Genomic DNA, 25,581 nt, shown 5'->3' on the forward strand with positions numbered 1-25,581 from the left:
CCCACTTCTTGTGGTGTGTCTTGGGCAAGTACAGCCTGACAGTGCCCACCCCTCTCTGAGCCGTTTTTTGGGTAGGGGTAGGCTCCCATACATGAAACCGATTGTACTGGTTTCCATGGTTACCATTAGATCAAGAAGTATCCTGATCTGACTCAGCTACAGCACCTTCATCGTCTGGTCGCTGTTGTTCTTCATTGCAATGCGGCATCCCGCTTTTCTACTGTCATTATATTTAGACCGTTTTGGTTTGGCGGGCCGGATGAAAAAGCCTGACTGACTGCATATGGCTCGTGGGCCGTAGTTTGTCCACCCCTGCAACACAAGATTTAAAAAAAAAAAAAAGAAAAAAGAAAAAAGAAAAAGTGCTGTTAGTTAGTGTGAATTTCCTGTTCTTGGAAAGCTGCAGAGAACTTTGGGGCGCCTTCTCAGTGCGCATGCGCGTTTTTAGGGGGCGGTCGAGGCGCAGCCGGCGTCGAGCAACGTGATAGGCTTTTACGGGAATGACGCAGTTAGGTAGCCGAGAGGGCGGTGTTGGGCGGGGCTTGCCTGCTCGGAAAAGAGGAGGAAGCAGCAGCGGCGAGGATGGCGGAGGGTGTCACAGCTCGCATCAAAAGGTAAAAAAAGACAAAAACACGACATCGCACCTCCATTTACACTTGACGATCCACGCGTGTTTTGCTGCGTCGCGCGTGGAAATAACATTGCGAGATGAGCGTGATTCTACCGAAGGGAATAAAAAAACACCCCGCCGCCCGGGTGACATCTCCCTGTAAGGAATACAAACGCACCCTTTTGTTCAGCTTGGGAATGGCCGCTGCTGTTTTACTTGTCTTTTTCTCCTTTTTCCTCTTTATGTTGTTGTCGTTTTGGACCGACATGGCTACCGGGAAGTTTTCGGAACCGCCGTCCTAGTGAGCCCGCGCCCTCTTTGGCGTCATGTCGTTCGCTTCCGTGGCCCTCGGTTCGGCCTCCGTGGAGGCTTCGTCTGAGCGCCTTCGCTTTCGGGTTCGACCGGGTTCGGTGGTCGTTTGTTCGGGTTACGAGGAGGCTACATTGAGTTAGTTATCGAAGAATGGCGTCCGGTTCCGTCGAACCGCGGTTGGTACCGGTGAGCTGTCTTGGAATTCGGTTAGCTCGGAGAGGCTAAGCTGACGTTAGCATGTTAGCATTCAGCGGCGTTGACGTTCGTTCTTCTCGTTGTATTTCGGATTTTTCAGTCGTTTTGTCCAACTTGAATTTCTGAAAACCTTATTTTTACTTATTGTTTTCAGCCAAAACGTTCACTTAACACCAGTGTGGGGCACGCTATTGTAAAAAGGTATTGAGTTGTTGTTATCCATCCATTATCTGCACTGCTTATCCTCAGTAGGGTCGCGGGGGTGTTGGAGCCCATCCCAGCTATCTTCGGGCAGGGGACACCCTCAACCAGTCGCAGGGCACACAGGGACAGTCAATTAGCTCGCTCATTCACACCTAGGTACAATTCGGACCAATTCACCTAACATGCATGTTTTGGGAATGTGGGAGGAAACTGGAGTGCCCAGAGGAAGCCCACGCATGCACAGGGAGAACACGCAAACTCCACACAGAAGGTTCAATCTCATGACCTCAGAACTGTGCCGCACACGCGCTAACCACTAGACCACCGTGCTGCCCCTTGTTGTTACTCACTACTTGGTTAATAACGGAATGACTCCATAGTCAAAGTTTCTATTTCCGGTCAATTAAAATAGCTTCATAAAGGTCAAAGAATTAGAATTTTTCTGAGCAGAATTCGAGTCAGTGATATAGAGAACAGCAGACTGGTGGTTGTATTCTAGAATCTTGTCCTATTTATTGCACCTCACTAGCAAGAGATCTTGGGATCAAGGGGTCGCAAGATTCGATTCTCGGCTCCTCCTTGTTATATGTGGAAGTGTCCTTGGGCAAGACACTGAATCCCTAATGCCCTCAATAAGCAGGTAGGCGCCTTGCATGACTGGTGTGTGAGTGTGTATGTGTGTGTGAATGGGTACGTGTGAAGCACATTGTAAAGCGCTTTGGGTAGTCTTCATTCACTAGAAAAGCGCTATAGAAATGCAGACCCATTATCATTTATCCCATAAGTCATGTGTAATAAAATTAAACTCCAAACAATAATAATAAAATAACTAGCATGAACATAAACACGTTCAAAAACGTATGATAAGACCCACCAAAACGTGCATAAACGTACCAAAACCATACGTAAAACACGTAAAGTGTACGTATACACATAAGTCAAGTCATTTTTCTTTGTGACGCCCTTAATCACAAAGGGTCTCAAAGGGCTTCACAGGTTATTACACAGACTATTTTTTCAGACTATTATGACACCATCCCCTGATCTGGAACCAACATGAGGGCAAGGGAAAAACTCAAAAACCTCAACATGAGGAAAATGAAGAAAAAAAATAAACCCATGTCAATGCACATGCCAAAATGTACATAAAGTAAACCTATGTAGACGTACGAAAACACGCAAAACGTATTTTAGCACGCAGAATGAAAGTAAACGGGTGCACCAAAACTACATAAACACGCAAAACGTACGTCATACCTGTCAAGCTTCCCAAACTGTTGTATTTTTTACAAAATACAAAATAATCTTACACCATATTTTTTTTTTCTCAAACCTGTTTATTTATGTCGTTCAACGTGTTATATTGTACATGTGTTTCCTTATATGATTCTGTAAATATTCTTAATAAATGATGAAATTACAAGTGATGCTTAATTACTAGTGTTCTCTACTGTTGCCTTCTTTGCTGACAGGACGTTTTTGGCACGGCTCTTTGTATCAAAATGCGTCTTTAAATCATAGGTTTGGTTTGAACAATTTTATTGAGACTATTAACAGCAAATAAACAATGTGAGGTTTGAACAATTTTTCTCGACAATTTCAACAGCAATTAGGCACGTTCACAATTTCCTTACATCTGACAATATGACAGTTTGAATCCCGGCTCGTCCGTGATACATGTGGAAGTGTCCTTGGGTAAGACACTGAACCCCTAATACCCCCAATAAGCAGGTTAGCGGCTTACATGGCTGCAAGGCCGCTATTGGGAAATGTGGAGCACATTGTAAAGCGCTTTGGGAAGTCTTGACTTGAAAAGCGCTATAGGAATGCAGATCATTTCATATCATATTCTAACAATATGAGGTTTGAAGAATTTTGATCAACCCTTTTAACAGCAGTTAACCAATGTGTAAAGGGCAATACAACTCTGTCTTTAAATCCTAGAAACCGGAGGCAGCTACTTTCACGTCTTTTGTTGCAAACGACACAATACGAATATTCCACACCTTTTCTTCGAATGCTTGTATCCATCCCTCGTATGGTCCTGACATTTGTGATACTTGCCTCTACCATTTAACTCCAGGTTCGGCCCTTGCGACTCCGTATCCAAAGAAAAAACAAAACGATGTTGTCATGTAGGCCTACTGCGCCGCTTTCGCTTTGTTTACGTGTGATCGGAACGATGCATGATGGGAAATCCCCAGAAGCTCACTTTGTTTGCAACGAAAAAAACGATACCGAGGTAGAGGCTACCGCGGCGAACTCGTTTACCCAGTGTTCTGGTTTGCCCGCGTCCCTCCATCCTAGACGCATCATTTTTGCCGGGGACGGATCGTGTCAAATCCACGTGCGTCCCCGGGACGCAACTTTTTTGACACAAAATTGTCATTATCATTTTTTAACAAAGATTTACCGCACTCAACTTTTGGTCAGGCAGATCCGCCACTGTTGTTTTGGTCTCGCGGTTCGAGATTTCGTCCGCACGCCGATCTCGGCAAACAAGATCTTGTTGCTCCGAAATGACGTCGTTGTTGTGGTGGTTTTTGTCGAGGGAAAGAGAAGTATGCCTCCAAAAACAGTTAGTATTAGGTGAAAATCAACACAAAATTGGTAATTTATTCAGTGTCAACAATAAATCGAAACGTAATGCAGAAAGTGATACCAACGGCAATAATTCCGGCACGAAAAAACGGCCAAGAAATTCTTCGGAAGATCGCGGAGGCAAGGAAAACACGTGTGTTGAAGCGAACAATTCCACGAAAGAAAATAAACAAAAGACTACTTCTAGCAAGAAAAGGACTTTTCTGCCAAAATGGACTCAATTATATTCCTGGTGACGCTATGAGGAGGATGATAATGGATTGGACCTTGAGAAGGCATTACAACTGTGGCGGTACAGCAAACCACAAAGAATATATGAACTGAAAAATCTGAAGTGATAACTTGCTTTTCATTACCAATTAATTGTGATGATTAAAACTGAATGAAAACATAGATTAATGTAAATATTTCAGCAATATTATTTTGTATAATGTACAATATTGTTGTGAACTGAGAAATCTTGAAGTGATAACTGATTTGTATTCCCAATAAACTGTGATGATTAAAACTGAATGAATATATAGATTTATATTAAATATTTGTCGCCGATTTACAATTTCAACCTCAATAAGACTACATTTTGGGGAGCCATAGATTTTTGAGAATGTGAGTCCCCAAGACCCATCACTTTTCACAGTACAGATTTTCTTGTACGTCGTACACGTCTTAAAATGCATCCTAAACGTACTTTGTACGGCAAAAACGTACAGCTTGCCAGGTATGCGTACGTATAAACATAAATCCATTTAAATGCACACGCCAAAACGTAGGTAAAACAAACATAAGTAAACACGCAAAACAAGGACAGTACAAACATCTTCTTTGTTCCTTTATCTTCTTTGTTTTCTTTATCCTCACTGTAATGTGGACCTGGAGTGCCACGTCCAATTTAGTTGTCACAATATATTCAACTCGTGTTGTAACAATGACAATAAAGGTAAATTCTATTCTATTAAAACATACTTCAACGCACGCACCAAAACATATGTAAACATGCAAAACCCAAGTATACAGATAAAACTCATGTAAATGCATGCACGAAAACGTACGTCGTTTGTATATGTTTACATTCAAAACATCTGTAAAGGCACGCACCAAAACATACCTAACACCTATCTTTTGACCGTCAATAACGGCGGAAAATAATAGTTACCGTATTTTCCGCACTATAAGGCGCACCTAAAAGCCTTTATTTTTTTCAAAAACTGACCATGCGCCTTATAATACAGTGCGTAATACAGTGCGCCTTATATATGGATCAATATTAAGTCGCAAGGTCTTGCAACAAAGGCAAGCAGCCGCCGACTAGATTTTTTCCTCGTAGGCGATGTGGTCCGCGGTGTATGCTGGGATACATATGCCGGCGTTTCATTTCCCAGCCAACGTGTCAATCATCATTTGAATCGATCACTATTGGCCAAAGTTATTCGGAGGTAAAGGGGGCGGATCCTTTTTATCATTTACAGGCTCGCATAGGCTAAAAGGGCGAAACAAAGCCTGCAATTGGCCGAAAAATGAATGTGAATAGCAAGTTTGGTTGTCTACGGCATAGAGGAAACATGTTTTACCATTCTGTATTTGTAAATATTTTACTCTCCTGGATTTACTACACTCACGGATATAAGAGGACATTGGCTGCACATTATTATTGAATGCAACGACTTCAGTGAGCTACTCCGGCTATATATTTTCCCAGTATCTTGTTTCAGAGTGATCTCGATGTTTCTGTGATAAGACTTTTTATAAATTAAACTCAATTCCAAGTGTTTATTGTCATTTGCACAGTAAAGTTGCGAGCGAAAAAGAAAATAGAAACTAAGGAATGTGTGGCATTTCTTGAATCCCAAGACTTGAACCTTCCGAATGATGGAACGATGCATTTAAGTGACATCGTACGGACACCGCATCCGCACGTGTTTACGACACGTATTTGCGTCTTTGCAAGCTTTGGGAATGTTAAGGGGGTAATCAGTTGGACTGAACTATCTGACTGTTTTGTCCTCGTTCCCATTGTAGCGCCTTATAATCCGGTGCGCCTTATGTATGGAAGATATAGGACCAAAAACTATTTTTGGGGGGTGCGCCCTATAGTGCGGAAAATATGGTAGTTAGATTACCTCGTTCCTGAAAACCGCATTATTCATAACGGCATTATTCATAACGGCATTATTCCCATCATTGCTTAAAACCGGTCGAAAAGACGTTACATAGACGTCTAAAGCAGTGTTTTTCAAGCTTTTTTGAGCCAGGGCGCATTTTCTACTTTGGAAAAATTTTGCGGCACACCACTCACCAAAAATGATATAAAATGACACTGAACAGTATGTTTAATGACAATATAATTGATAATACCCCCAGTTTTGACAGCACAGACACTTGACAATGACATCATATTTGCAGAAAATAATTCATAAATGTTTTATAAAATTTTCAATTTTAAAAAGTGATGTTGGATCATTTCTTGCGGCACACTGGTTGAAAATCACTGGTCTAAAGACGACCTGGTTCTGTTCACGAGACGTCTTTATTGGGTTGAAAACCAGTCTTTTTCAAGACATTGTAAATACGTTTTTTGGCAGGGTAAGTTTGGACCACATTACTCGAGGTCAACGTAACCCAATTCTTCATGTCTATTTTAAGTCTAAACTGCATCTAAAACAGACCAGATTTAGGCCATAAAATAACCTCCCAAACACTGAATCCCTCCAAAAGATGTATTTTCAATGTCTTCATAGAGACCTTTATTGAATCAACCAAAGGCATCTTTAGAGCGTTGGATTTTGGGGGTAAATCTGGTCGGAGAAAATATTTTTTAGTCTGTAAATGGGTGTTTTAGGGGGCTAAATTCAGAGCAGATTCTAGATAGATGGATAGATAGATACTTTATTCATCCCCGTAGGGAAATTCACACTTCCAGCAGTATCCTTGTGTTGTTTATGAACAGGATGGCCTCGGGGTGCTGTGTTGTAGTTTAGCAACAGCGGGGTGGATGACGTCACACGCTAGGCCAAAAGTTGGACGTCCCTGCAGCAGATGGAAATCTTTGTGCCCAGGGTGACACCGCCTCCTGTTCACGTAGATAGCGAGACCGCCTCCTTTCCGCTTCCCGCAGGCTTTTGTGTCTCTGTCTGCCCTAACAGCGCTGAAGCCGGGTAGCTCCACGTTAGCGTCCGGGATGCTAGATTTTTCCGTAAAACACGGCAAACTGCACTCCCTGTTCGCTTTGATGTTTTTCACCAGCACAGCCAGTTCGTCGCTCTTATTTGGTAGAGAGTTCACATTTACCATGAGGTATTCTATGAGGTAAACTCAGTATCTGCTATTTTGGGGCCAAACACAACCTCATTCTAGACCACAGGTGTCAAACTCACGGCCCGCGGGCCACATCCGTCCCGGCGTACAATTATATCCGGCCCGCGAAATCCTTTTATATACATCTACTATAATGGCCCGGGTCTATGAAACCCTGATAACTTTCAAATTATACTCGGATATTAAAAACCACAATGGCCGAGAAAGTGATGTTCACTGACATTTCCGGTAAACCCGTGCGTCTTATTTGTGGAGCTTTTGTGGCCGTCATTAAGCAATTTCATGTGAAACGCCACTACGAGACAAAACTTCAGAGTAAGCTGAAAAACCTAGAGAAAAGATACAGAGAATTGAAGAGTTCAAGAAGACTATGAAGATGTTTTTCACCAAAGCAAATTCCCAAAGTGAAAAGCACACATTTTATTTATATTTCCGTTTTTTCAGGACAGGAGATATTTTTATGGAGGGCAACGATTTTTAATTGAATGTTTAAGTTTGTTTATTCTGGAATGATATTCCTGACTTTTTTTAAATTTACATTTTTTTAAAGTTATTTTTTTTTGAAAAAGGCAAGTTTTAGGGTATTCAATCGATACCGATCCTGTTCGGCCCGCGACCAAAGGTGTGGTTGGAGTTCTGGCCCTCTGTATACATTTCAGGGTTGGGTAGGGTTACTTGAACTGGATTACTTTCAATGACTTTTGGATGACTCCAATACCAAATATGCTAAGAAAAGACAAAAGAAAGGAAATAGGAATACAATGATGACTCACAACACGTGGTAAGCTTTCTCTCCTGGCTTTGATCTCTTTGATCTCCGGCAAAACGAACATCAAATGCGACAGAAACAAAATGAAAATCAATCCAAACAGCTTGCCAACATCCTTTTTGCCGTTCCATGGATTCCGTTACTCCCCAAGCCTGCACAAAATGGAGTCATTGTATTCCTATTTAATTTCTTTTGTCTTTTATTAGCCTATTTGGTATTGGAGTCATCCAAAAGTCATCCAGTTCAAGTAACCCTACCCAACCCTGTGTATAATTGAGTTTGACACCCCTGTTCTGGACGTCTATTTTAGGTTGAAACTGCATCTAAAACGGAGCAGGCCAGATTTTGCCCAAAATCCAACTTCCTAGACCAAATTTATCCCGGGAATTGAAACGTCCGACAACGAGGCAGAGCGTAAACGAGTATCGTTCCGGAGTTTGGGAATCGTTAACCTCGGACTTTGGTCTCGTCGAGCTTATCGAGTTGCGATGACGGGAAAGGTTATCGGCGCTGAGCGTAATCTTTGGAAGCGGCCTTCAAAGCGCCACAACAAAGTCACGGGACCTTTAGCAAAAAAGCGCTTCCAAAGTCCCTTCCTGAAATCAAACGCCAAATCCTCAATCAAAAGCGACCGCGCCAACCAGCGCCGTTTGTTTAAAGGAACTCGGAAGTGAGCGAAGCCAGATCCTCGCGTCCCGACCGGAGCGCAAACTTCCTTTTAAGGCAGGGGTGTCAAACTCATTTGAACTCGGGGGGGCCACACCGTAGAACAAACATTCTGTCGGGGGCCGGACGAGTAGATTCAAGAGAAAGAAAAAAGAGAGAGAAGGAAATAAGAGAAAGAGGGAGGGAAAAGGAGAGAGAGGGCGGGACAAAGAAAGAGGGAGAGAGCGTGAGGAACAAAAGATAAAAAGTTGTTAGAGAGGAGGAAAAGAAAGGGAGAGGAAGAAAGAAATCCAAAGAGATATAGAAAGAAAGAAGGAGAGAAAATAGAAAAGAAAGCGCAAAGGGTAGGAAGAGAGAAAGAGAAAAGGAAAAAAGGAAGTTAGAGCAAAAGAAGTAAAAAAGACACGGAGAAAGAGACAAAGAGCAACAAAGGAAGGGAAAAGAGAGGGAGAGAGCGTGAAGAAACAAAAGAGATAAAAAGAGAAGTCGTGAGAGAGGGGGAAAGAAAGGGAGCGGAAGAAAGAAATCCAAAGAAAGACAGAAGGTAAGAAAAGAAAGTGCAAAGGGTAGGAAGAGAGAAAGAAATAAGAGAGAAAAGATAAAAAAGAAGTTACAGCAAAAGAAGTAAAAAAAGACAGAGAGAAAGACACAAAGAGCAACAAAGGAAGAGAAAAAGAGGCACAGAGCGTGAGAGAGACAAGAGTGGGAGAAAAGGGATGGAAAATGAAATGAAAGGATCTAAATTTCTATAGCGCTTTTCAAGTCAAGACTTCCCAAAGCGCTTTACAGTGTGCTTCACATTTCCCAATAGCGGCCGTGAAGCCATGTAAGGCGCTAACCTGCTTATTGGGGGCATTAGGGGTTCAGTGTCTTACCCAAGGACACTTCGACATGTAAAACGGAGGAGCCGGGATTCGAACAGCGATCTCTTGATCCCAAGACGAGCGCTCTACCTTCTGAGAGAGAGAGAGGTACAGTGTCTTTGTTGGAGGCACCTGGCTTTGGCAACATCAAGTTGACATATTTCAAGCTGCAGCTTGTTTTTCTCTTGCGCTTCTCTGAGTGTTTTCTCGCGGGCCGGATTCAATCCCTTAGCGGGCCTGATCCGACCCGCGGGCCGCCTGTTTGACACCTATCTTTTAAGGTTTTGTGCTGCTTGCTGGCTGTGAGTTTCCTTTTATTTTGGGAAATCCAAAAGAAAATAAAAGCAACGTCCTCAGTAGTTTCGTCCTCGTCGTTGAGCAGCAACGTTTGAGGAAACGAGTCCAAAAACAAGTTCGGGCGAGCAAAGAAGAAATCAACGGCAGCGGATTTTAGAATACGAGACCAAACTTGTTGAATGAAATGACAAGTATATCAGTCAGCCTAGAAAATTGGGAGCGTCATCAACACAGGCCAGAAAATCATGCTGCCCAGCAATTTTCCTTGTCATTTTCCACAGGTTCGAGCGTTCACACAAAGTCAGTGAGCAACGCTTGAAACAACAGTGAGCAACGGCAATCCCAAGTGTGGCAACGAAGTCGATATCAAACATGTCCAAAACTTGACATCAAGTTACATTTTGCTGAGTTTCCGGCAATGCAAAATTCTTTTTCACTTTTGAATGAATTGACGCATGTACCATTGCAAACGTTATTTGTTTTTACAACAATTCTTTCACAAGATTTCCATTTCTTTTTATTTCCTGGTATATTTTGTCGCATAGTATTAACATTTTTGGGGGCTTATTGAGTCGGTTGCAAGATACACAACTGTATTTAATCACGTTTTTGAGTGGAAGTACAATGTTGGTAAAAAGATTGACTGGTATAATTGGAAATCATTTGAATGCAACACAAACTTTTTCCCAGTTTTTTTTTCATTTGTTTTAATCCCTTTAAAAAAATTCTCATTGTGTTTATTTTCTTCTTAGCTGGTACTTTTTCTTTTTGTTCTCTATTTCCTTTTTTTTCCTTTGTTTCTTTCTTTTCTTTTCTTCTGGCTTTTTTCTAAATTTTTCCTTCCTTTTTCTCTTCCTTTTGCTTATTTTTTCTCAGCTTTTCACTACTTTTTCATTTTGGTATTTTTTTCTTTTTTTGTTCTATTCCCCCTTCCTTTAAGTCATTTTGTGCATCATTTTACATCATATTTGGTCATGTAGGGATGAAAGAAGCAAAAACAACCCGAAGAGCCGTTTGGGACCCGAAAGAGCCGGTTCTTTTTTAGTGAGCCGAGCCGAAGAAGCCGGTTCTCGAAAAACTCTACCGACTTTACTCAACTTCGTTCGACTTCGACATGGACTTCAAAACACCGCATTTAGAACACAGCGTCAGCGTATTTTTACATTCATGCACTGTAACTTTGACTTAATTTGCCTTTCAATTAGCAATTTCGAGCCCTGATTTTTGGGAGCCGGCTCGATTTTCTTGTGCGCGGAAAGCTCCGGGCAGTGCGCAATTGCGCACGCACGCAGCTTAGAGGGAACATCGCTTCAGACCGAAATATGAGTATGAGAAAAATGCTAACAGATTTTGTGTTCTACAGAGGGATTACCGCGACCGCTTGAGCCGGCAAGAATTTGACCTAAAAGTCCCACCATCGTCTGCAGCCTCCACGCTAAAGAATGCGGCCCACCGACTCGGCGCTCCAGATTCCTCCACGGATTTTCCCCTCGCCGGCGTTTTAACCGACATCCCGGCCGCAAATGTGATGTTTTTCGATTTCGCCGCCGAGAAACTCATGAGCCAGTCCGGAGGACGCCGGATAACGTCGTCATGAGTAGTACTTTAGGAAAGGAATCGAAAGAGAAGGAGCCTAAGAGCGCTTCGGGGGGCAAAGAAAGGGAAAAGGAGGCCAAGGCCCTGGCGGGGATCGGGAAGGATGGAGGCAAAGAAAGTAAGACCAAAGGGAAAGAAACCAAAGAAGGTAAGAAGGACACGGGCGGCTCCGCGCCGGGCGTGGCCTTCTCCGTGGACAACACCATCAAGCGGCCCAACCCGGCGCCGGGCACCCGCAAAAAATCCAGCAACGCCGAGGTCATCAAGGAGCTCAACAAGTGCCGGGAGGAGAACTCCACTCGGCTGGACCTCTCCAAGCGCTCCATCCACATGTTGCCCACCTCCGTCAAGGAGCTGACCCAACTGACGGAACTTTACCTGTACAGCAACAAGCTGCAGAGCCTGCCGCCCGAAGTGGGCTGCCTGTCGGCTCTTCAGACCCTGGCCCTCAGCGAGAACTCCCTGACCAGTCTGCCCGACGCGCTGGACGCCCTCAAGAAGTTGCGGATGCTGGACCTTCGGCACAACAAGTTGCGGGAAATCCCGGCGGTGGTCTACCGCCTGAGTTCTCTAGCCACGCTCTACCTGCGCTTCAACCGCATCACGGCCGTGGAGAAGGACATCCGGAACCTCTCCAAGCTCACCATGCTCAGCATCCGCGAGAACAAGATCAAGCAGCTCCCTGCCGAGATAGGTAGGTCCTCCCGTCCTCCTCCGTTTTTGAGGTCCGCGGGGACCGGAACCACCGGCCGAAAGTCAAAACACGTCAAATAAATAAATGTAAACTGTCTGCGTTTCTATAGCGCTTTTCAAGTGACCGAAGAGCTCCCAAAGCGCTTTACAATCTGCTTCACTCTTACCCATTCACACACCGATAGCGGCTGTACAGCCATGCAAGGTGCCTACCTGCTTATCGGGGGCATTAGGGATTCAGTGTCTTGCACTTCGACATTTAACACGAGGAGCCGGGAATCGAACCTGGCACCTCTTGATCCCAAGACATCAGTGTCTCTCTCTTTCACTTTCAGTCAATATCTCTCTCTCTCTCTCTCACTTTCAATCAATGTCTCTCTCTGTCCCCGATCACTTTCAATCAATGACTCTCTCTCTCTCTTTCTTTCTTTCTTTCTCAATCACTTTTAATTAATGTCTCTCTCTCTCTCTCCATCACTTTTAATCAATGTCTCTCTTTCTCTCTCTCTATCACTTTTAATTAATGTCTCTCTCTCTCCCCCGATCTCTTTCAATCAATGACTCTCTCTTTCTTTCTCTCTGTCACTTTTAATCAATGCTTCTCTCTCTCTCTCTTTCTCTCGCTCTATCACTTTTAATCAATGTCTCTCTTTCTCTCTCTCTATCACTTTTAATCAATGTCTCTCTCTCTCTCCCCCGATCACTTTCAATCAATGACTCTCTCTCTCTTTCTTTCTTTCTTACTTTCTTTCTCAATCACTTTTAATCAATGTCTCTCTCTCTCTCTATCACTTTCAATCAATCTCTCTCTCTCTCTCTCGCTCTCTCTTTCAATCACTTTCAATCAATGTCTATTTCTCTCTTTCTCTCTCTATAACTTTCACTCAATGTCTATCTCTCTCTCTTTCTATCACTTTGATGAAAACGCACAGAACAAACTGTACCAAAAAAACCAGGCAAGCACTGATTGGGTGATCAGTAGGGGTGGGTGGAGCTATGCACACAGAGCGCTCGCTTCCTTTTTTCCACCCAGCGCCGTTTGCGCCGAAGTTGGTTCACTGCATTTTGTGACATTTTTACAAAATAACTTTGCTTGCACCTTGTTTTGAAACCATCATTTCGGACAAAAAGAACCCTTTCACAATGTAACAAACTTTAAGCTACCGCAGGAGTGAGACAAAGTAGGTGGTATATTTCTATTGATAAGGGACACGGGCTCTAGTATTATTATTATTTAAGAAATGTTATCAAATCATCAAATGTCATCGGTGAAAAAAAATGCACTGAAAAACTAGCATTCGGCTAGAGAGCTGGATTTTGCAGTTGTTGAATTTGAATGAATGAAAACTTTATTCGAACATTAAAATACAAACAGAACAAAAACAACAATAACTCAACAACAAAATAATGTTACATAATGTTCGAAAAGGGGTAGTCAGAAGCAAATGCTTATTTTCTCTACCACTTCATCTTCCCTATTAAATACACCAATGATAATAACAACAATGGTAGTAATATTAAAAATAACAGTTATGATATAATAATAGTAACAATAACAACAAGGTGAACTATAGTTGTAAACGCAGTATTTCCAATCTCTCGTATCACTCATACCCCATTTACTTCATCTCTGTATTCCGCCAGTATGTATTTAAATATGAACACGTGAATAGTCGGACATTGTTTGATCTCGTCTTGTCAATTGTTCCAAAGTTTGACTCCGCACACAGACACACACATACTTATTTAAGGTCAACAAAAACATAGTGCCAGAAAACATACAAAAATTATTCACTCGGAAAGAGGGAAATTATAACTTAAGGGGCTGTCGTGAATTCATGATCCCAAAGGTGAGAACCACCAGGAAAAGTATGTGTGTGTCTGTGTGTGGAGTCAAACTTTGGAATAATTTACAAGATGAGATCAAACAATGTCCAACTATTCATGTCTTCAAATTTAAATACAAAAAACATTACTGGTGAAATACAGGGATGAAGAAAATGGGATATGAGTGAGATTGGAACTTAAAACTATTAAATAAATTAAAACTATGCTTAACCTGTTGTTATTGTTGCTATTATTATATCGTAACTGTTATTATAAATATTATGTTGATTTTTATTGTTATTATCATGGGTGCCGCAGTGATTTTTGGTAACTAGTGGCATTATGACGTTGAGGGATGCTATTACGAAGATTAATGTATAAGATATGTGATTATTGTAATTATTCTAATTATTGATATCTGACCTATGTAATAAGTATATCCATGAGATTTTGTTATATTAGACACACGAGGAGAAGAGGATTCGTAAAATGTATTTAAGAGGGAATATCTCTTCAGACATGAATTCTATCGAATGAAACATCTTAGCATAGATGATATGACAATACTGTAAGTTTAGTCTTTGCTACCTTCCTCGACTTTCACCAATGTGTCGTTTGCTCGTCTTCCCAGGCGAACTCCGCGTCCTCATCACTCTGGACGTGGCCCATAACCAGTTGGAGCACTTACCCAAGGAGATCGGCAATTGCACACAAATAACCAACCTGGATTTGCAGCACAACGAGCTCCTGGACCTCCCGGAGACTCTGGGTAAGCCCGTCGGGAAGGAGAGGGGTCTTGGCGGAGAGTCGAGGCTAATGGATTGCGCCAATGTCTTTAGGAAACCTCGCCAGCATCAACCGATTGGGCCTGAGATATAATCGATTGTCCGCCATCCCGAGGTCCTTAGCCAAATGCCGAGAATTGGAAGAGCTTAATCTGGAGAATAATAACATTTCGGTGTTGCCGGAGGTAAGCGGTATCAGGAACTTGATCCCGGAACGCACGGTTGGTTTTCAAAACCTTCTTTTATCCTAGGGTCTCTTATCAAGTCTGGTCAAGTTGACTAGCTTGACGCTAGCCAGGAACTGCTTCCAGTCGTACCCGGTGGGCGGACCGTCCCAGTTCTCCACCATCTACTCGCTCAACATGGAGCACAACCGCATCAACAAGATCCCCTTCGGAATCTTCATCAGGGCCAAAGTTTTAAGCAAACTCAACATGAAGGTATGCGCTTCATCCGGGAGATGTGACTTTGTGCTTCCATCAGTTACAGAAGAGCCCCGGGATACGACATGAATTTGTTCCGTGGGGATCGGAAGCTGAATTTGTCGTATAAAGAGGGAATAGAAACCTATGGTTATTAGCTCCGAACCTAGCTTAGTTTTTAAGTTATAGTTTGTTAAGCATTGTGGGAGGCAGTTCAGCCAATAGCCTATCTGCATCATCATGATGCTTTGACGCAAACCAGTAGCAGACCAGCATCTTGCATGATGTCAACCGATGGCAGACAGACATCTTCCAGACATAACAAAAGTAAGTTTTTGGGCATGTTACTGTAAATTGAGTAAATGCCTTTAGGAACCATCTTATTCCACACCATAATGTGAAAACGCTGTAGGGGGGCGTTGCTGTTTCCCGGGGTTTTATCGTATCAGATGTCTCTATTGGACACATGGTCTGAGGACCCATTTCAGTTGACATTTCCATATGGACGGACCTTCTCAATGACCCCGTGTTCCTCAGGACAACCAGTTAACTTCTCTACCCTTGGACTTTGGCACATGGACCAGCATGGTGGAGCTCAACCTGGCCACCAACCAGTTGACCAAGATTTCCGAGGACGTCTGCGGGCTGGTGTCTCTCGAGGTGAGCCTTTCAAGTCAAGTCATTTTTATTTGTATAGCCCTTCCTGAAAAGTCTTAAAAGACATTGGATTCATGATTCTGAAAATAAGGCCTTCATTGGCGTTAAAAGATCTTCAATCCAATTTTCACAAGGTCCTAAAAATTGAAACGCAAAGATTGAGTGATATTTATCAATTGTTTACATCCATAGAGTACAGTTTATTCCCAAGCATGCGTTTTTATAATTCTACACTCCAAATTGGTCGTGAATATAGCAGTGTTATGGTTTTCAAAGACGTTTTTCACTGCACCAAAAAGTCATTTTTCGTGCATCAAGGTTCATGAAAGTAGCAGAATAGTTCTCTGAAATTCGTTATCTTCCAGTTTTGAAGTTCAGTGAACATCCTGTTTATTCCTTGTTTTTGTTTTGTTTCAATTGTGTTTTTTATGTCTGTTTGGTCTTATCATTGATTTCATTTGGCAAAAAGAAAAAAGTCTTGAATTTGCCTTAAGCTGTAGGAACCCTGCAAAGGCTTCTTACTGTTTCACAGTAGAAAAAGAGTTAAGAAACGAGACCAGATTACCAAAACACGCAGACAACTCTTGTCCAAAAGTGTCAACGCTAGGAATGTCCTCGACGACTCCGGATTAATAGTGTCCAGAATTTTCCTTTGGTCAGTTATATAACATAACATTCTTTTCCGATGTTAGCTTCTTGTAAAGTTCTTGCAGAGTTGACATCGGTCCTCTAGAATATCTATCTACCTACTTTGGTCATATCCCTCAAGAGGGGTGACCGACAGTAAGACAAACGCATATAATAACAAAGAAGAAAAAAGGGGGAAAAGTAGCCAAAAAACACACACAAAAATTTTAGGGCCATGGCCAACCCAAATGCCCGAACACCCAAACAAGTTAAGCACCTCGGCACCCAAGATGGTCGTGCTTTCTTCCCTCCGGATGAAACGGGACACAAGAAAGCGGCCGTGTCACTCACACTTTTTTGTTCAACAGCAGGGCCCGACAGCTTTCACTGGTTTACCCCTGCCGCATCATACAGCTGCCCCTTAGAACATGTCTAAACATCCCACTATCCTTTCACAACACCTCTCCACTCATTCCTATCACCAACAAGAGCTCTTCCACTAGATTTAGACGTCTTTCCTGCAGTGCACTCATAACACCATCCATCCACGTCCATGGCGGCCTTCCTCTCGGTCTCCTCCCATTGACTTCTGCTCGGTAGATCCTCTTCAACATTGGCTCCTCATCCATCCTCTCCATGTGTCCAAACCCACCGAGAACTCTGTTATCCACACGCTTGCTCAGTTCCACGACGACTCCAGTTCTGTCTCTTTCAATCTATCCAATCTTGTCACTCCTAACGTAATCTTCAAACACTTCATCTCAAAAACATTTCATTTCCTTCTCAAATCTACGTTCTGGCTCCGGGTCTCTGCACCGTACGACACAGTCGGCACAATCACACTCTCTTAACATCCATACTCGTACTCTTGTTGCTCATCACTCTCCTCAGAGCAGCCAAAACCTTGCTTCCTTGATTGACTCCGTGCAATACCTCTCACTCCATTCCACCAACTGCAGCCACATCTCAACCCAAGTACCTAAAGCTTTTGACTTCTTCCAGCACCTGTCCATGCAACCTGATTTCTAACGCCATGCCCACTCCATCCTCTACAATATAAAAAAAGCGCTTATCTTACAATTTTGACATTTGGAATCTTATTAATGAAGCAGATTTTGGACAATTTGAGTGTTCCGAACTTTTTTGCAAGTTCCTTAGGTCAGTTATATAACAATGCTTTTGTGCAAAGTATGTGCTGGAGATAGAGATTTAGATAGATGTATTTAGATAGATGGATATACAGTGGCTTGCAAAACTATTTGGCCCCCTTGAACTTTATGACCTTTTGCCACATTTCAGACTTCAAGATCTAAAACTGTCATTTCTTGTGAAGCATCAACAATAAGTGGGACACCATCATGAAGTGGAACACACTTTATTGGATATTTTCAACTTTTTTAACAAATAAAAAATGAAAAAGTGGGTGAGCAAAATGTTTCAGCCCCTTCTTTGAGGTTTGCCACAAGCCACCTGGGAGACACACCAAACATGTGGAAGAAGGTGCTCTGGTCAGATGAGACCAAACTCCAACTTTTTGGCAACAATGCGAGACGTTAGGTTTGTTGTAGATGCAGCACAGCTCATCACCACTGTCAAACATGGTGGTGGCAGCATCTTGGTTTGGGCCCAGCAGGGACAGGGAAGATGGTTAAAATTGATGGGAAGACGGATGGAGCCAAATACAGGACCATTCTGGAAGAAAACCTGACGGAGTCCGCAAAAGACCTGAGCCTGGGACGGAGATTTGTCTTCCAACAAGACAATGATCCAAAACATAAAGCAAACGCTACAATGGAATGGTTCACCGAAAAAACATATCAAGGTGTTAGAATGGCCAAGTCAAAGTCCAGACCTCAATCCAATTGAGAATCTGTGGAAAGAACCGAGAACTGCTGTTCACAAACGCTTTCCATCCAACCTCACTGAGCTCGAGCAATTTTGCAAGGAGGAATGGGCCAAAATATCAGTTTCTTGCTGTGCAAAACTGATAGAGACATACCCCAAGCGACTTGCAGCTGTCATCGCAGAAAAAGGTGGCGCTACGAAGTATTAACTCAATGGGGCTGAATCACACCCACTTTTTCGTTTTTTATGTGTTAAAAAAAGTTGAAAATATCCAATAAAGTTGTTCCACTTCATGACGGTGTCCTACTTATTGTTGATGCGTCACAGGAAATTAAAGTTTTATATCTTTATGTTGGAAGTCAGAAATGTGGGAAAAAGTCACAAAGTTCAAGGGGGCCAAATAGTTTTGCAAGCCACTGTAGATGTAGGTAGAGCGAGAGACGGATGTAGGTAGAGAGTGATGTCTATTTGTTGTGGTTTTGTACGCAGGTGTTAATTTTGTCCAACAACCTCCTGAAGAAGTTGCCGCACGGTATCGGTAGTTTGAGGAAGCTCCGGGAGCTGGACTTGGAAGAGAACAAGTTGGAATGTCTCCCCAACGAAATCGCCTATCTCAAAGATTTGCAGGTCCGTTTTCTTGGAAAGTGGATGGAAAATATCGAGAAAAAAATGTCGAGGCTTTCTTTTCTGCTTTGATTAGAAATTGGTGTTGACCAATAACCAGCTGACCACGTTACCCAGAGGCATCGGCCACCTCACCAACCTGACTCATCTGGGCTTGGGAGAGAACCTGCTGCAACATCTCCCCGAGGAGATCGGTAAGTGCTTTGGAAACGAGAGATTCGCTTGGTTATAGGTCTGAACCGTTTTTTTTTCCAAAAATACAATTTAGAAAACGTCATTTACTACAGCAGAAACTCCCTACCTTATGAGGTTTTCACTTTACGGCGTGGAATCAAATGTTTCTTCGGCCCCTCTTTATGGCATTTCCCCCACCATACAGTAATACATCAACAACCAATTCTTTAGCGTGCCTATAAAAACTTGGCGGTGTTTGATACTTCCAGCAGTATCCTTGTATTAAAAAATAAAATATAATAATAAAATAAAAGATCTCATTATCTCTCATTAGCTGCAACCGCTTATCCTCAGTAGGGTCGCGGGGGTGCTGGAGCCCATCCCAGCAATCAGTGGGCAGGGGACACCCTGAACTGGTTGCCAGCCAATTGCAGGGCACACGGGGACAGACAACTCATTCGCACCTAGGGACAATTTGGACCGGCCAATTCACCCGAAATGCATGTTTTTGGAATGTTGGAGGAAACCGGAGTGCCCGGAGGAAACCCACGCAAGCACGGGGAGAACATACAAACTCAGGAAGTCTGGAGCTGGATTTGAACCCACGCAGGAGGTTCCCAAGACATGAACTGTGCCGCACATGCGCTATCCACTGCGCCGCCGTGCTGCCTAAAATAAAAGATATAGAATACAAAAAATACCCAATATAACGTGTTGATATGGAAAATTTAAATAGTGCTACGGAAAAAATAGGGTAATATGCAAATGTGGGGGTGGGGTTTCATGTGGGCTTTGACTCCCCCGGGTGGAGTTAAAGAGCCTCGTGGCATGAGGGAGAAATGAGCTCCTCAGTCTGTCCGTGGAACAAGACTGTGACAGCAGTCTGTCGCTGAAGCTGCTCTTCTGTTTGGAAATAATGCTGTGTGCTACGCCATTTATGTCAATTTATGTCTCTAAGATGCCTGTCTCAGTAGTCTACCGCACTAGTTTATAGCCAAATGCAATTCTTTTTATGAATTATACGATGATCGAAGAAGAAAAAAAAACAAAATCAAGGAATCCTCGTTTTTTTGTATCGACAAAGTTGACTTTTCCTTGGTTATACAAAGTGCATTAGTCCCATCTGTGGGAAACCTGCATTAACAGAACCACCTCATGGCGCCTTTAAATGCTACTACATATACCCAACATAATTTTATGGAATTGTACGGAGTGTATTCAAATCCGAGCCGATAATAAACGTGCGTAAATGCAACCCGGGATCCATTTGTACGCACAATGATCGTGTGCACAATAATGATCAAATGATCTGGAAAGAGAAGTCAAACATTTACAACTCTTTCACAACGTTTAAAAATTGGCCAAATACCAGGTGGCAAAGGTTTTAGGGCCGTAAACTGGTTGTCTCCAATGGGCCACTTTTGGAAACCCTTTGGCATCGTACCTTTTATAAAAATGTGTAAAACACAATGTTTAGTTTTTCATATTGACATTTAGCAGGTAAGGCTTCATGCTGTTGTCCCAGCTGTTTTCTAGCTAAGATGCCCATTTTACACCCCTCTGCAGGCATTAAGTTGCAAAAACAAACAGGCTAGAACAAAGACGTTCTATTTCTGTGTGTTCTAACTCCGACGATTGTGAAGGGTCCAGAAAAAAAAAAACCTCCTAAATGTATCTCCCCCTCAGGCACACTGGAGAACCTGGAGGAGCTGTACCTGAACGACAACCCCAACCTGCACAGCCTCCCGTTCGAGCTAGCGCTCTGCAGCAAATTATCCATCATGAGCATCGAAAACTGCCCGCTAAGCCACTTGCCCCCCCAAATCGTGGCCGGGGGCCCCTCTTTCATCATTCAGTTCCTCAAGATGCAGGGACCCTACCGCGCCATGGTCTGAGGACCCAAACTGGCCCTGCCAAACCATGTATCATACACTGTAAAGAAACGATCTTTTCTTTCTTTTTCTCTCGGGCGGACAAAAAAGGAGATTTCCGTTTCGGCGATCGGTCTTCTCGTTCCCGATCTTACAGGAGGATGATATCTTCTCGCCTTTTTTTCCCTTTTTTTGCCAAAAGCGAAGATTTTGAGCGAAAGAACGTCGATATGCAAAAAGGAGAAAAAGTGGGACGTTCACACGTATCGGTTTTTCTTGGGACGATTCGCTCTTTATCAATCGTGTTGATCGACCGCAGAGAACAAAAAAGTGACGTTGTGTTTATACTTTTTTTTTTTTTTTACGATTTTCTTTTTCTTTTCTTTTTTAAACCGTGCCTATGTTTGGAGTGATCCTGTGGTTCATTTCTAAACACATAAATTATTTCCGATTCGTTTTCTTTTTACTGCTGTGTTCATTCGGACGTGACGTTTCCGGCGCTATTATCGAGGATGACGTTTTTTATTTTGTGAAGAAATCGCAGCGGGCGTCGTGTTCTGCCCCCCGGGAACGATTGATAAGCTTAATTAGTTTTCTCTTATTTTGGAGAAGACTTTCAGACAGGAAGTGACGTCACGTCGGAAGCCATCGACTTCCTTTATTGTGCCTTAAACATCACTGTGTTTTGATGTTGTGCTACGCAACGTTAGCTGCAGCTTAACTCCTCTGTTTTGGATGAAAGTGGAGCTCGGACGCTATCCTTTTTTAAGATAATGGTGTCTAAGGCGCAACAACGAAAGCTGTTGATGGTTGGGCTATGTGTCAATGAGGACCATGACCGTATTTTACGCACTCTAAGGCTCAAAGAGGTAGAGTGCTTGTCTCAGGACTCAGAGGTTCGATTCCGAGCTCCTCAGAGTTAAACCTCATAGTCCCCTTGGGCAAGACACTGAACCCCTAATGCCCCCAATATGCGAGTAGGCACCCTGCATGGCTGTCTGCGCTATCAGAGTGTGAAGCACATTGTAAAGCGCTTTGGGAGATCTTCAGTGACTTGAAAAGCCCTATAGAAATGAAGTCCATTTACTCATCAAAAATGGACTTTTGTGATAGATTTTTTAAATATATATATGTATATATGGCGCACTGAAGTATAGGGCGCATGCAATTCAACTAACACAACACATTTCAATATGATAAAGTATTAATGAGAACATAATGACATCTTATTCCACCACTAAAATTAATTTAGCAACAAACACAACATCCATCCATGATCTTGCCTTGCTTATCCTCAGTAGGGTCACGGGGGTGCGGGAGCCCATCCCAGCTATCTTCAGGCAGTGGGCAGGGGACACCCTGAACTGGTTGCCAACCAATCACAGGGCACACAGTGACAGACGACTCACTCGCTCATTCATACCTAGGGACAATTTGGTTAGGCCAGTCAACCTGACATGCATGTTTTTTGGAATGTGGGAGGAAACCCACGTAAGTACGGGGAGAACATGCAAACTCCACACAGGAAGGTTCGATCTCACCTCCTCAGAACTGTGTCGCACACGCGCTAACCACTGTGCTGCCGTGCTCAAACACAACATGTTGATTCAAATAGGGCACTTGAAGACCACTCTGTTTCTCAAAGGCAGAACAGTTACCCTACGCAGTTGCATTTAACCGTTCAAACAAGAGTCATGTTGTACAAAAACAAAAATCGTAATACAGGTCATTACAATATATTTCTTTTTCATACAATTGTCGTCCGAAGCGACGACAAAAGATGAGCTTGCGAAAGTTAGCGTCTAAGGCGAGGGGTCCTTAGGGTGTGCCTCCTGAGGTGCCTGAAGACTTGTTCTTAAATGAGCTAACCAGTGTTTTGGTTCATTGATTGTGAGTATTTAATCCTACTTTCAACTATGAACAGTAACAACACAGTAATAACAATCTGTTATTTCCGAGATGCTAATTAGTAGCAAAACATTGCTGCCATTGTTGAAGACCCTTCCTCTTTGGTTTGCGCTCCTATTTTATTTCCTTTAAGCAACAATCCTACAACGTGTTGACCACAAGAGGGCATTTCAAGACCACTCGATATGTTCCTCAAAGGCAAAGCAGTTACCCTATGCCACAGCTGCCGAACAGGCGGCCCGCGGGCCAGATCAGGCCCGCTAAGGGGTTGAATCCGGCCCGCGAGACAACACTCAGAGAAGCGCAAGAGAAAAACAAGCTGCAGGTTGAAATATGTCTTGCCAAAGCCAGGTTCCTCCCACAAAGACACTGTACTTGTATTTATTTATTTCTCTCTCTCTCTGTCTCTCTGTCTTTCTGTCTCTCTCTTTCTGTCTCTCTCTCTGTCTTTCTGTCTCTGTCTTTCTGTCTCTCTCTTTCTGTCTCTGTCTTTCTGTTTCTCTGTCCTTCTGTCTCTGTCTTTCTGTCTCTCTCTCTGTCCTTCTGTCTCTCTCTTTCTGTCTCTCTCTGTCCTTCTGTCTCTCTCTCTGTGTCTCTCTCTTTCTGTCTCTGTATTTCTGTCTTTGTCCGTCTGTCTCTGTCTCTCTCTCTGTGTCTCTCTCTGTCTCTTTAACTCTCTGTCTCTCTCTCTCTCTCTGTGTCTCTCTCTCTCTGTCTCTTTCACTCTCTGTCTCTCACTCTCTTTGTCTCTTTTCTCTCCCTCTGTCTTTCTATTTCTCTTTGGATTTCTTTCTTCCTCTCCCTTTCGTTTCCCCCTCTCTCGCGACATTTTGTTTTGTTTCTCACGCTCTCACCCTCTCTTTTGTCTTCTATGTCCCGCCCTCTCTCTCCTTTTCCCTCCCTCTTTCTCTTATTTCTTTCTTGTTTTCTTTCTCTTTAATCTTCTAGTCCGGCCCCCGACAGAATGTTCTATCATGTGGCCCCTGACTTAAAATGACTTTGACACTCCTGCCCTATGCAGTATGATTTCATGTTTACTATGCATTTCCCATTTTATCCGGTATATAAGGAGCACATTCACAATTTTGGCCAATGTGTCGTTTTTCGGTGCACCTCATTGTCCAGAAAATACGGTAAACGCCAATATAGCTCCCTATGTGACATCACTTCCTGTCTGAAAGTCTCCTTCAAAATAAATAGTCATTCACTTTTCTTGGGGGACGTAAAGTTGTCATGTAAACATATGAGAAATAGCCACCCAAAAAAATTTTTGAATTTGTTTTTTTTTTCCAATGTGTTTTGCGCGACGGAAAAAAAATCAGGTGACGGGAGAAAGGACAAGTGATGTTTTTATATCATGTACACAAATTCTGATTGTTGCCTTGAGTGCAATTTGCGTTTTTTGTTGACTCGTTTGATATTCTCTTCAGTGTTCATCCCACATATCCGACTCGGGCGAGTGGATCGGAGCCTCCCCCCCCCAAAAAATATCGGATATCCCTTCAAAGGAATCCTGTTTTCGTGGGCGGCGGACCCAAACGCAGGAAGGGGGAAAAAGGCGAGGTGCTCTTAAACGGACGGTATTTGATCACCGAATCGCCCCAACATATTCGTCCGACTTTTTGGGCTGTCTGGTATCTTTCCGTTTCCCGTCTTCGTTTTTCCACCATGACCTTTTTCCAGACCCGCCTGCTTTCTGAGGTTTGTTTTTACGGGTTTCGGTTCAGACAGTTTATTGTATACTATGATAAAACAACCGTGTTTTGGGGGGACCTTGCCTTTTTATCCGCTTCCCGTATTCGGGTCCACCGCCTATTGGCAACAAATTCCGTCTTCGTTGAATTTTATGATCTTTTTGTCCCACACTGTCCCACTTTTGCTGCTGCTCGAATGCACTTTTTTCGGATTCCCAAAAAATCGGACGTTAAACGCAGTAGCGGGACGGGAGAGGGGTCCTCTCCATCCGACGCTAAGAATGGAGTTTGGCCGTCGGAGGCCCAAAAAAATCTGCATATCTGGCGTTTTCATTTGATATCATTGAATGTTCTTTTTTCTAATGATGTGTATTCACTTAGTATTATTTCAAGTGACTGTATATTAAAAAAACCGCCAACCGTGTTTTTTGCCTGGTTTCTAGAAATGAGATGTTGTTTTTCCAGAAAAAGGGACGGAAGCGTCTCGGAGGTCGTCTCTTCCCGAGGTCGTCCAGTCAGGTGAGATGACGCCGTATATGGAAAATGAATCGGGATAATCCGAACGAAAAACCGATCGGGAAAACCTTCAACTTCCACGTTTTGTACTTTTCGAATATGGATTTCTTGTTTCGAGGCACAGCATTCGATTTTGTTTCTGTTTTTCCCACTGTCTCCTTCTCTAGCCACTCGTGTCGGCCTTTTGCAAATGCTTTTACTTCCAAAAACTGGCTTACAGTGGGATAAATGTGTATTTCTTGTTTCAAGGCACAGCATTCGATTTTGTGTCTTTGTTTTTCCCACTGTCTCCTTCTCTAGCCACTCGTGTCAGCCCTTTGCACATGCTTTTACTTCCAAAAACTGGATTACAGCGGGATAAATATGTATTTGTTTCAAGGCACAGCATTCGATTTTGTTTGTTTTTCCCCACTGTCTCCTCCTCTAGCCACTCGTGTCAGCACTTTGCATACGCTTTTACTTCCAAAAACTGTAAAAAATGCACTTCAAATAAGAAATTGATCGTTTCAAGCC

At 43.0% G+C, this 25,581-nt stretch overlaps 1 protein-coding gene across 2 annotated transcripts; it reads left to right on the forward strand.

Moving 5' to 3' along the window:
* The first annotated feature begins 533 nt into the window (after positions 1-533).
* Positions 534-24,976, forward strand: shoc2 (SHOC2 leucine rich repeat scaffold protein). 2 transcript variants are annotated; one of them, XM_088341225.1, is made up of 9 exons: positions 534-614; positions 11,193-12,119; positions 14,577-14,714; positions 14,785-14,915; positions 14,982-15,170; positions 15,690-15,812; positions 18,771-18,908; positions 18,982-19,099; positions 20,766-24,976. In XM_088341225.1, the coding sequence occupies exons 2-9, from the start codon at positions 11,423-11,425 to the stop codon at positions 20,972-20,974; spliced, it is 1,743 nt and encodes a 580-aa protein (XP_088197351.1). In that variant the 5' UTR covers positions 534-614; positions 11,193-11,422; the 3' UTR covers positions 20,975-24,976. The 2 variants fall into 2 exon arrangements, with proteins under 2 accessions (XP_088197351.1, XP_088197352.1); XM_088341226.1 differs by lacking the exon at positions 534-614 and adding an exon at positions 9,547-9,640.
* The last annotated feature ends 605 nt before the right edge of the window (positions 24,977-25,581 follow it).

This window comes from Urocampus carinirostris, chromosome 8, assembly GCF_059441175.1.
Source record: "Urocampus carinirostris isolate Australia breed hairy pipefish chromosome 8, RoL_Ucar_1.0, whole genome shotgun sequence".
Classification (NCBI taxonomy): Eukaryota; Metazoa; Chordata; class Actinopteri; order Syngnathiformes; family Syngnathidae; genus Urocampus; species Urocampus carinirostris.